The sequence below is a fragment of the Macaca thibetana genome, chromosome 14, assembly GCF_024542745.1.
Source record: "Macaca thibetana thibetana isolate TM-01 chromosome 14, ASM2454274v1, whole genome shotgun sequence".
NCBI lineage: Eukaryota > Metazoa > Chordata > Mammalia > Primates > Cercopithecidae > Macaca > Macaca thibetana.
This window is the reverse complement of record NC_065591.1, coordinates 16,065,352-16,077,450: the sequence shown is the minus strand read 5'-3', so window position 1 is coordinate 16,077,450 and position 12,099 is coordinate 16,065,352. Positions and strand designations below refer to the sequence as shown.

At 49.6% G+C, this 12,099-nt stretch overlaps 2 protein-coding genes across 2 annotated transcripts in view; one reads left to right on the top strand and one right to left on the bottom strand.

Moving 5' to 3' along the window:
* The window catches only part of SERPING1 (serpin family G member 1), a 437,682-nt gene that overhangs the window by 42,803 nt on the left and 382,780 nt on the right, over positions 1 to 12,099 (top strand). The window lies entirely within an intron of this gene.
* Positions 7,265 to 11,128, bottom strand: APLNR (apelin receptor). The gene has a single exon (XM_050758553.1). The coding sequence runs from the start codon at positions 10,673 to 10,675 to the stop codon at positions 9,533 to 9,535; it is 1,143 nt and encodes a 380-aa protein (XP_050614510.1). The 5' UTR covers positions 10,676 to 11,128; the 3' UTR covers positions 7,265 to 9,532.

Sequence of the window (12,099 nt, the reverse complement as noted above, 5' to 3'; positions counted from 1 at the left end):
TAAGCTATTCTTTCTCCAGCCTTCCCTATCTCACTAAGTGGTATCACCCTCTTCCCAGTTGCTCAAGTCCGAAACTTTGGATAATTCCTTCTTTCTCACCCCCTCATCCACCCACTCACTCAAACCTAGGCAGTCAGAAGCCCTATTCATTCTGCATCAAAAATATGGCTCAAACCTGCCTCTCTTCCCAGTCGCTGTGGAAAACACCCTAATGTGACCCACCAACATCCCTCATCTTGGCCTCTGAAGTAGCTTCCTAACTGGTCTCTTTGCTTTCCCTCATACTCCCCTTCAACTCATTCTCTATGCAACAGCTTAAGGAACAATTTTAAATGCAAATTAGATTGTGTCATTTTTTCTGATGATTTCTCATTGCATTTAATAAAGTCACACTTCTTACCACAACCTTCAAGGTCCTACATGACCTGGCCCCTTCTTGTCTGTCTTTGTCTCAGGCCATCCCCTGCCTGGCTTCCTGGGACTAGCCTTCCAGTTGCCCTGACAACCTTCCCAGAACCTACTATGATATTTCTTGCTTCACAGTCTCTGCATTTGCTGTTTTCTGCATCTGGGACTCTCTGAGCCTCCCTTGCACAGAGCAGGCTCATTCTCATTCTTCAGATGTCAACAGAAAGGTCAGCTTCCAAGATGGCCTACCCTAAGCACCATTTCTGAAGTTGTACTTAATATTATTTTCTACTTCAGATGTTGTTTCCTTCATAGTGTGTTCCATAACTGGCCATTTAATAAAATGGCTAGTTTATGTATCTGTGTATTTTCTATCTTTCCCTACAAAAATGCTAAGCTACGCAAGTCTATCTCATCACTATAATCTCGGTGGCTAGCTGAGTGAGCGGCATACGGTAAATGTTCAACAAGTATTTGATGAATGAATGAACGAATGAATGAGTCATCATGATTTGTCCCCAGTCTAATCCTTCCTCCTTTATTCCACATTCCCTTGTATGGATACCCTACACATGAGCTAGTCAACCTGCTCCTCAGACCTCCTATGCTCTTCCTTGCCCTCTTTCACACTGTCTCCTCAGGCTGGATGCCTCCTACCACCCCCATTCCACATTCAAGTCACCGAAATCCTAGTTATCCTTTCAGGCCCGTCTTCAGCTCTAATGCCTGAGATTCCACCATTAGCCATTCTTAGAATTATAGAATGTCAGCCCTTATAGACGATGGTTCAAAATTGCATTTTTCATTTCAAATTCCAAAGCCATCTACAATATAGAAAGGAGGAAACTTGGTGACGTGGAAAGTAAACAGGCCTGAAAATCAAGAGAACCGTGCCAGCCAAATCAACCACTACTTAGCAATGGACCAGTGTCCCGGGGCCCCACTTTCTTTACCAGTGAAGTGGGACTGGAGGGACAATTCTGTGCAGCTCAGTTATGTGGCATTCCTCACGTCAGCCCACTGAGCTGCTCCTGAAACCATGAGAGTAGGAATGACTTCCTTCTCCAGCCTGCAATTGTCTATCTTTAGTCAATTCCTTTGGTAATTGGTGTGTTGCTTTTTCCAAGCAGAAAAATAGCTTATTATCTGCACAGCAAGTAACCACCACCTTGCAGGGACCCTGACAGTGCCCCAGTACAGAGCTTGCAACCAGCTGAATCCTAAGAATCCTCAAGGGCTTCCAGGTCTCATCCTGGAAGCCAGCTAACCACCATATTAGTGTATCTGTTTTCCTAAGGGCAAGGGTTGCATCCATTATCTTCATTCCTGGCACGTTGCAGTGACAGTCCTCAGACTCTGGGTCACTAGCCAGCCCTGCTACCAGAGTCTTTTTTCTGCCAGAGACCAGACCCAGTCCACGTAGAGTAAAAGTCTGGGTCTTTCTCTTTCTTTCTTTCTTTTTTTTTTTTTTTTTTTTTTGAGACTGAGTCTCACTGCGTCACACAGGCTGGACTGCAATCGCACAATCTTGGTTCACTGCAACCTCCACCTCCCTGGGTCCCTCTCTTATCATCAGAGGCAGTTTCATCCCTATCATACAGGAAGACCTAGTGACCTTAGGAACATATTCCAGACCCAGAAGAAAGACTGCCAAATCCTCCTGGATGCCCTTAAATGTGGCCCAGATTTTCTCAGGGAACGGAAGAGAAGTTTTCCTTGAGTATTTTTATACAGGGGGAAATCCAAGATCTTATTTTCTATTCAATCGGTACATCCCCCACCCCCACCACAAGAGTCTTTCCTCCATGAACAGTGGATGTCCAGACATGGATTCCCAGAAACTGTTTGACTCAGTGTCAGCTCCAGTTGGCTCACCAATAACTTCCCCAGGAAGCCAACCAGCTTTGCAAACCATCATCCAGCCAAAGAGACCTGAAGACATAGTTTCCAGCATGAACCCTGAACAGGTCGCCACAATGCCATAATTTGAGAAATTCTACTGAGAAGATCAGAAGAGCCCCTGGACCATGGTCCAGCCCATCCTTTGTTCTGTCACTGAGTCCCCAGAGGGCAGCTCTTAGGAACCAGAACATTTGGGTTAATTGGGTCAGGGGTTAATAATCTTAGTACTCATCAATCCCAGTGTGTCTCTTGTAGCACCAGTCTTAACTTCATCTTTCTGGGCTGTTTTAAAAGCAATCAACTTGTTTGCTGTAAGCAAAACCAGCTTTTCTCACCTTTTCTCTTGCACTTTCTCTATTCAGTTGTTCAATTATTTAAGAAAACATCCTTTGAGCACCTGACTATGCATAAATGTAGCCCTAGTCCAGAGGAGCTGCCCAGAGAGCAGAAGAGATGAGAAGGAATACAGAGCCCAGACAGAGTGGCCAAATCAGGGCTTTTCTAGAGACCTGTTCCCTGTGCTCAGGGGACAAGGGGCTGGGAGTACTAGGGTGCTGGCTAAGTGGGGTACTTCTAGTAGGTTTGAGGAATCCATTTCTGACTATCCACTGTCCATGTAAGAAGCAGCCTCAAGTAGCAAGAGATGTGCCATACAACTAAGTAATAAAGTACAGAACAATATCGGGGGAGATGCTCACTGAGCACAAATAGTCCTTTGTCTCATGTCCTCAGGTTTCCAGTTATTTAGGCAAGAAAATGCACCCTAAGGTGGCTTTGGAAGTAGGAGAATGCCAGACATTTACACCCCTGTGGAACTGAACGTGGGCCTGTGCGTTGTGCCAGTGCACTAGCCCTGTCTTGGGACCCCTTTGTGGTGCAGACCAGAATATGGGTGTTTGTCCCCTCTGCATCCTGTACTTCCTCTGCAATATGCTTACTGCACTTTATTATTGATTGTTAAACTCCAAAAGAGCAGGAATCACTTGCATATCATGTATTGCCTCTTCTCATTATCAAGCATGTGCCTGATATATGGACATAGAAAGATATTTCTACACGGGACAAAATACCTGACCAATGCTCCTCCAAACCTTCAAGGTCATCAAAAACAAAACCTGTGAAACTGCCACAGCCAAGAGAAGTCTGAGACATGATGACTAAATGTGAAGTGGTATTCTGCATGAGATCCTGGGACAGAGAAAGAACATGAGCTAAAAAAGTAAGGAAGTCTGAACAAAGGATGGACTTTGGTTCATAGTGAGGTATCAATAGGGTTCATTAATTGTGGCAAGCACGTCCTGCTAATCTAAGATGCTAATAGTAAAGGAAACTGGGTGTGGAATATATGAGGACTCTGTATTCTATCAGCAATTTTTCTGTAAGTCTAAAAGTCTTCTGCAGTAAAAGGTTTATTAACAAAACCTCGAATGATCCTCAAGCACCTTTGTGCCTTCCTGCTTCCCAGTTGGTGGCTCAGGATGGATCTTACTCTCCACTTGCCCTGTGTATTCTCAATAAGAGACTCCCTCTCCTTTCTAAGCCTAGAGTCACAGAACACGCTTTTGCCTGGCAGTGAGAAACCTGAGATCTAGTCCCACTTCTGCCACCATCCCACTGTATGACCATGTGTCAATCATTTCCCCCTCCCAACCATGGGCCTCAGTTTACCCCTCTGTTCAATGAGAAAGTAAGACTAGAAGGTGCTTCTAGTTGGTCCATGAAGGCATGGATGGTGTGTCTCGTTCACGGCAGCATCTCCAGCTCCTAAGACAGTCCCAGGCACGAAGCAGACACTGAAAAAAAAAAAAAACAAAAAGCCAAGATTCAGTGAATAAATGAATGAGCACTGCACTGATACTCCAACACTCTACCTAGAAATGGAAACTTCTAGAGTGAGCTCAGCATCTGAGAACCTCCTTTCTTATGCACTTGATTTCAAGCTCCCTGGGTCACATCTTTGTGTCTGTCTCCAATGCTGTGTATGGAGACTTTATAAGCGTTTGCGCAATGATTGAGAGGAGCTGGACCTGCCAGATCAGGCCCTGCAAGTGTTGAACTCCTTGGAATGCAGACAGGGTGTCTGTTGAGATGGTAGGAAGGTGTGTCACGTCTAAAGCTTATTGCGCTGGGGGTCATCCCGGCTTCTGAAGTTGGGGAGGATCTTCCCACAGAATCCATCTGCCCCTTTTTAACAAACTCAGAGTGAAAGGGCCTGGGCCTCCCAGCCCCTGGTTAGGAGATCCTGGCAGATAACTTAGAGGAAGATAGCTCAAACCCAGGAAGGGAAGAAACTGGAAGTGACAAAAAAAAAAAAAAAAAAAAGAACAGAAAGCCCTGCACACTCCCCAATCAATTGTCTAGAGACCTGCATTCCTGGATTTTAGTCCCAGCCCCCAGTATTCTCCGCATCCACGCCATGAGAACTGGGCAAGATTTTCTCTGTGCCTCTAACTGGCCAACCTCCCAGAGTTGGGGTGGGGGTGAGTAAAAACAAGGATGAGTGTTCTTTCCGGTTCCTCACAGGGGCTGTGTTCTCCATGGGCAATTCCTCTGCCCAGAACATTTTCTCCACTAACCGCTCACACTCCACGCTTCAGAGCAGGCTCCAGGCAGGCACCGTGGCTGTAAAGTCTCCCCTGACACCCTGCCTGATTCATTCCATTGTCCCCATGACAGGCCCTGGAACGCTTCACACATTCCCTTAGAACTCAACATCCTGGGCTGTTATCTTTCACTGTCTGCCTCCACCAGCCGACTGCGAGCCCGCTGGAGGCCGCTCACCGTTTGGTCCTGCATCCAGCATAGTGCTTGGCACGTACGTGATAAATAAGGACTTGCGGAACAAACAGATGAATGAATGGGTGAATAAATGAAGGCATGTGTGAACCAGTGAATTACTAAGTGCTGTCACAGCCAAGGGAAAGCTAAAACCCTATCATGTTTTGGATAGCTTACCTCAGATTTCCCAGGAGACTTGCTGAGGTTTTTTTACAGCATCTGTAAAAATAATAGTAATAGTAGCTCCAATAGCCTGTTGTTACCGTTGTAAATTCCCAAAAGGTTTTCCCAGGTGTGTTTCAGAAGAGGAAGAGCAGGCACCGATTCCCTGCCCTCAGTCTCCCTCCCTGCCTCCCCGTTTCTTCTTCCCACCTATGTCCTCACCTCTCTGTCTCTCTCTGTCTCTATTTCACTCTCCTCATTCTTCCTCTCTTTCACAGTCTCTGTCTCTGTCTTTGCCTGGGTTTCTTTCTCTCCCCATTGTTCCTCTCTCCTCTCTCTCTCTCTTTCACTCTCTCCACCTGTTTCTGTCTCTTCCCTCTCTCTCAATCTCCCTCTCTCTTTTCTCTTCTCTCCCCCTTCCTCTTTCTGTCTCTTTTTCTTTCACTGTTTCTGCCTCTTTCTCCTTCCTCTCTCTTTCTCCCTCTCCCTTCTCCTTCTCTCCCTCCGTCTCTGTCTCTTACACTATCTTTGCTTCTGTTTGTCTCTCCTCTCTCCCTCCCTCCGCCTCTACTCTATCTCTTTCACTATCTCTGCCTCTGTTTCTCTCTCCCCACACTTTGTTTCTCTCTCTCTCTCTCCCCCCTCTCTATCTTTCTCTTCATTATCTCGCCTCTCTCTCTTCTTTCTCCCTCTCCCTTCTCCTCCCCCGCCCGTCCATCTTTTGGGTACTCTCCATCATTTCCCTCCCCATCCCCATTCCCTCTCCACTGTGTGCCATGCATCTCACAGAGAAGATTTCACTTTCCCAGACACCCGGTGCTGCCTCATTTGTACTTTGGGAGAAACATCCCCTTACCATGGTCGAGAATGTGGACTTTGGGCTTGGGAGCCAGACAGATTCAGCTGGTTCCAAGCCCCGTTCTTCCACCTACTAGTCTGTGACCTTGGTCAAGAGGTCTAACTAACCTCTCCGAGCCTCAGCTTCGTTATGAGCAAAATGAGGTGAAAATGCCCCCTCTCAAAGGACGGCTGCAAGGATTAAATGAGATGATGCTTGGGAAATGCTTAGCACAGTGGCAAAACTCCATAAATGCGAGCTCTCTTGTTACTATCAGTTCTACTATGGTGATTTTTTTCTTGCATTGTCTGCAAACATTATTAATACCCAGGAGATCATTGTTGAAGATGACAAACACCTCCGGACTGAATAGCCCCACCACCACGCCAATCCCAGGATCATTGCAGCCCCTTCCTTCCTCCCCCAAATAGATGACCACCAAAGCCCAGTTGGCTCTGGTTCTGACCCTCTGGTCTTCTATGCCCACTTTAATTTGGGCAGAATCTATCTGGATAGAGATTCCCTAAGCCTGGCTGTCCCAAAAAATTATCTGAAGAGTTTTTAGTAATTGTAAATATCTGGGGTGAGTCAAGGAGAGTCTCACTCCATAGGTCTGGGGTGACACCCAGGAATTGGGTATTTTCAAAAGCATCCAGAGCAATTCTGATTGGAGAACAGGGATTCAAGCTTCTGGTCTAAACTCAGCGGCTACTCAAGTGATACTAAGTGAGTCAATCAATAGGAGATTGTAAATGAATAAAGGCATAAATGAGTAGATGGATGGGTGCATGGATGGATGGATGGGTGGATGGATGGATGGATGGATGGATAGATAGATAGATGAATAATAGGTCTGCCTCCATGGCAAGAAATGCTAGTATTTTTCCCCAGACCTATGCTCTGGCCTCCAAAATGTGCGTCCTTTTGTTCTGTGGCTTTTCAGAGCACAACACTTAGCTGCTACCCTGTTCCTTTTCTTCCTTTTCTTCTCTGCACCTAAATCCCATCCTTTCCCTTTCCTGGTGCCTATTTCCTCCATCCTCTCTCCCTCCTCACTTCGCCCCCTCCTTTTAGCTCCCACTTCTCTTGACGGCTTCCCCCTCACCATGCTGAAACATTTGCAAGCTGGAGGTTATCCCAAGACACTTTCATGAGAAGAGGCTTTGGACACAGCAGTTGCACAAACAGTTTTATTTGATGAACCACAGTGACTAACAGGGTCAGAAGACAGCGCAGACATTCTGAAGAAGGCACTGGGGGAGGTCAGGGGGTATCACAGCAGCCAGCCTCCTCTGCTTCTGTCCCAGATCACAGATGAGTCCCAGGCAGGAAGTCTCTGCAGGTCACCCACGGGGGCCTCAGAGGGACAACTTCTTCCCTTCTAGAAGCCTCTACCAGCATTCACTGGATGCTCTGAGGGCAGCTCTGGGCAGAGGAGGTGACTCTGTGGAAGATGCTGTCTTAAGATGGGGAGACTAGGCTGTAAGGAGCCCTTCCCCTCTCCTCCTCACTCTGCCCCCAGAGCCGGCGCCATTCCAGGGAGGGTCAAGATGTCCATTCATATCAAGCTGGACTTTTCTTATCTCCATCGTCCATGTCTTGTCCTTCACTTTTACAGTCCTCCAAGAACAAAACCCGGAATAGACACTCCCCGCCTCTAGCTCACAAAGGCCCCACTATTAATCTCATCCTCACAGTCTCTCTGGCAGTGTAGACATCATGCCATCTGCCCCATCACAGTCTCTATTCCCAGATCCCCAATCCAGTAGAAGCCAAGAGGTCCAATCCTGAGGGTAGGAAGAGAAAAAAACCCACCCAGTGCCTTTTGGCCCATGGCAAGCAGACCTCCTTAGGAAGAGGACCACTGACTCTGGAACAAGAAAGGATGATGAGGGCAATGCTCATAAATTTGAAGCCAGATGGGGAGGCACCAGAAAGGGGCCAAGGGAAGCTCTCAACCAGCCTCTTACTTCCTTCATGGAGCCCAAGAAGGAGCGGGAACCCAGCTCAGTAGGACGCCCCTAAGCCTTGGCGCCAGCTGCTTTGGGGAGGAACCTCCCTACAGGAAGCCTGGTGCAAACATTAACTTCTCTCCTAAAGCACGGACCAGCCGTTGGAGCCCCCAAATCCAGTGGGGGGATGGATTCATTTTTATTCTACATTCTTCATTGCCTCAGTGTGTCCCTGCCCCCCACCACCCCCTGCCAAGGGTAATGTATGAACAGCAGAGATGCAGTGGAGTGGGAGGGGGGGGAGGAGGTTCGTCCAAATGATCCAGGCACACTGCTGTTCATGCCAGGCTTGTCCATATAGACATGTAAGTACAACACACAGAGGCGAGGCAGGCATCTCCATCCCAAACAACATGACTCTTGGCACCAAGTAGTACTAGTGCCCAAGAAAGAAATCAGTGTGATGGGGTAAGATGGGGAGACGAGGAAAACCTTCAGCTCACAGTTCTGCAGGAAGTCAGAGACAGAAGGACTTGGGGAGCGAGCCAAGCAGTGTCTGGACTAAATGCAGACACCCCTCCATCCTCTCTCTCTAGTTTCCCTTCCCAACTCCCCACTCACATAATGAAACCAAGGAGTACATCCATTCATCAGCCCTGCTGCCTTCCAATTCCCATAGAAAATAGAGGAAGGATGAAAGGGTCTGCGGACAATTTGGAGAAAGCATATCTAGTCAGTGATGTGGTGCCATGGGGGAACTGCAGGAATCACCCTAGCCCCAGTGCCCAAAATGACAAGGAAGTGATCCAATTTTAGGGCAAGCTCTGGAGCTCCCATATCTAAGGGCTGGAGTGCTAATTACCTGCTGACACACAGCCCACCCCCACCCCAGCCCATTCCCTGCCTCACACTCAGAAAACAGGATAGAGAGCTTACACAGGGTCAGTCTCTGCAAGCTTTGGGATCCTTAACCCTTAGTAGCCCTTCAGAACAAGAACGTAGACAGGGGAGAAGGAGGGATAGACGGAGGGGGGATGAGCTATAGGAGGGGATTGGTGCCAGAAGGCAGGGATGAGGAGCGACAGCTGCAGACAGTGTTGGGGGGAAAAACTACAAGGAAAGGAGGGAGAAAAGACGGTTGCAGATCTAAGAAAGCAGCGGAGGGAAACAAGCTTTTATTGAGTCCAGACTGAGGCTTCAACATTTTAAGATCAATATGACTTTCCCCCATTTCATACCAATGGAGAAACTGAGGCTGAGTGAGATTAAATGGCTTGTGCAAGGTCAGGTCCGTAGTGCCCAGTCTCTTTCCCCTAAACCACAAACCTCTGAGAAGGAATAAAGCAGTAGAGGAGGACAGGGCGGGGCAGGAGTCAGGGGGCAGTTAAAGGATGTGCACAGGAGAAGGAGTAGCCACACTACCTGATTTTCAGAAAGCAAGGGCAAAGGCTGGGGAGGGCTGAGGGCACCAGGCTTCTCTCCGCTCCCGGCCCTAGTCAACCACAAGGGTCTCCTGGCTGTAGGGGATGGATTTCTCGTGCATCTGTTCTCCACCCTTGCCCATGTTGGGGCCAGGCCCCTGGCTGTGCCCCGAAGAGTAGCTGGCTGACTTCTCCCCACTGCTGCTGTGGGAGGTGCCCGCACATCTGCTCTGGCCACAGCAGAGCATGGAGGTGCAGGCCTGGCGGAAGCGGGGATCGAAGAAGGCATAGAGGAAAGGGTTGAGGCAGCTGTTGACGTAGCTGATGCAGGTGCAGTAGGGGAAGACGTTCATGAGGAAGAGGTCAAAGTCACAGGGCCAGTGCAGCAGGCTGCCCAGCATGTACAGCGTCTTCACCAGGTGGTAGGGCATCCAGCACAGGGCAAAGGTCACCACCAGCACCACGATGATGCTGAGCAGCCGGCGCCGCTTCCGCAGGCCCTCGATGCGCTCCTTGCGGAAGTGGCCAGCGATGGTTTGGGCGATGAAGAAGTAACAGGTCAGCATGATGGTGAAGGGCACCACGAAGCCCACGGTGGTGGACGAGACCCCCAGGCCCACCTCCCAGGCCCAATCCGAGCTCACAGTGGCCACCATGGAGTAGTCCATGTAGCACTGCACCTTGGTGGTGTTCTCCAGGTCCCCAGTGGTGCGGAACACCATGACAGGCATGGCCAGGAGGGCGGCCAGCACCCACAGGACCGCCGTGGCCACGGCCCCGCTGACCCGCAGCCTCAGCCGAGCGTTGGCTACTGGCCTCACGATGGCCAGGTAGCGGTCGAAGCTGAGGCCGGTGAGGCAGAAGACGCTGGCGTACATGTTGACAAAGATGAGGTAGCTGCTGAGCTTGCAGGAGAAGGTCCCAAAGGGCCAGTCATAGTCCCGGTACGTGTAGGTAGCCCACAGGGGCAGCGTCACCACGAAGGTCAGGTCAGCCACTGCCAGGCTGGCGATGAAGATATCAGCCGAGCGCCTCTTCTCCCGGCTGCTCCGAAACACGGTCCAGAGCACCAGACCGTTGCCCGTGGTGCCCAGGAGGAAGACCAACATGTAGATGGCAGGGATGAGGGCCCCCGAGGATTTCCAGTCTGTGTACTCACACTCAGACTGGTTGTCTGCCCCATAGTAGTTGTCAAAATCACCACCTTCCTCCATGCTGGGGAGTGGAGAGAAGACGGGCAGGGGGTCCCAGGGACACCAGTTCTGTGGCTCTGTCACCCACTCTGCAAGCAGCCTGAATTTCTGGCTTGAGCCTCAGAGGGTAAGAAGGGCTGAAGATGGCCAGAGTCCTTCCCAGCACTCAGGAGGAGCTGCCTCTGGGTTCTGCAGACCCTGGAGGAAGCCTGTCTCCTGCAGAATTTCCTCCACCCTCTCCTGCCTTGCCCCCGTCTCAGTTAAGACACTTCCTTGCACCCTCCTGCGTCCCTGTCTCCTCCTTGACTCGTCATTCCCTCCTCCCACCTCCAGACCAGCCCCTCTCTTGTGAGTCAAAATCTTTAAGTGACAGCCCACTTTTTTTTTTTTTTTTTTTTTTTTGTCACTGAGCAAGTGGACCAAATTGACCCCTACTGTGCTGGGCTGAACATTATCTGTGGTTTTGCAAGTCTGCTCTCCTGGCCCCACCTCCCCCTTCTGGTTGCCACCCACCTTCACCCCAGCCTCCATCCCTCCACTTTCCTCTGGCCACCACTTCCTGCCTGCCCTTCAGGGCACTCCCTCCTCAGTGCTCTCCGCCCTCCTGTTCTCACCCCCTCCCATCCAATCTAAATGGGACACATTATGCAGATTGCAATCCAGCCTGAGCTGGAGCCAGGGCTGGTAGGGAGCAAAGAGGGTGTAAGATTTCGCAGGATCGTCAGGCATCTGGCAGGCCCTCCTGGCAGGCAGGTCTGGCCCCCTGGCTCCCTTCCTGCACCCCCAGCCCTCACCCAGACCAGGTGTCACAGGAGGGTCTTCTCCTACTTTGCCTCTGGCTTCATCTTTCGCTACCCCTTGGCTTTGACCCTCCCTTGAGAACTTCTGTGGTTTCTAGAGAAATCCCCCTACACTAGTGTAGACTGCAGTTTGCAGTTTGCAGATGGCACAGGATGCTTTTGAAGGTTGAAGGTAGTCACAGGATGGAAGAAATCCAGGACAAAATTATCTCTAAACAAGTCATTAAATCTGTAGGAAACAAAGGCCCAACAAGGTCAATGTTTTGCCCAAGGAAATAAAGTGAATTCTGCTACAGTTGATTGTTTGCTTTTCTTCTTCTCCAAGCACGAAACATAACACAGTACCTGGCATGTCGTAGGTGAAAGGCTGTTTGTTTGCTTGTTTGTTTGTTTGTTTGTTTGTTTGTTGAGACAGAGTTTCACTCTTGTTGCCCAGGCTGGAGTGCAATGCTGCAATCTCGGCTCACTGCAACCTCCGCCTCCCGGGTTCAAGCGATTCTCCCGCCTCAGCCTCCCCAGTAGCTGGGATTACAGGCTAATTTTTTTTTGTTTTTTTAGTAGAGACAGGGTTTCACCATATTGGCCAGGCTAGTCTCAAACTCCTGACCTCAGATGACCCAAAGTGCTGGAATTATAGGCATGAGC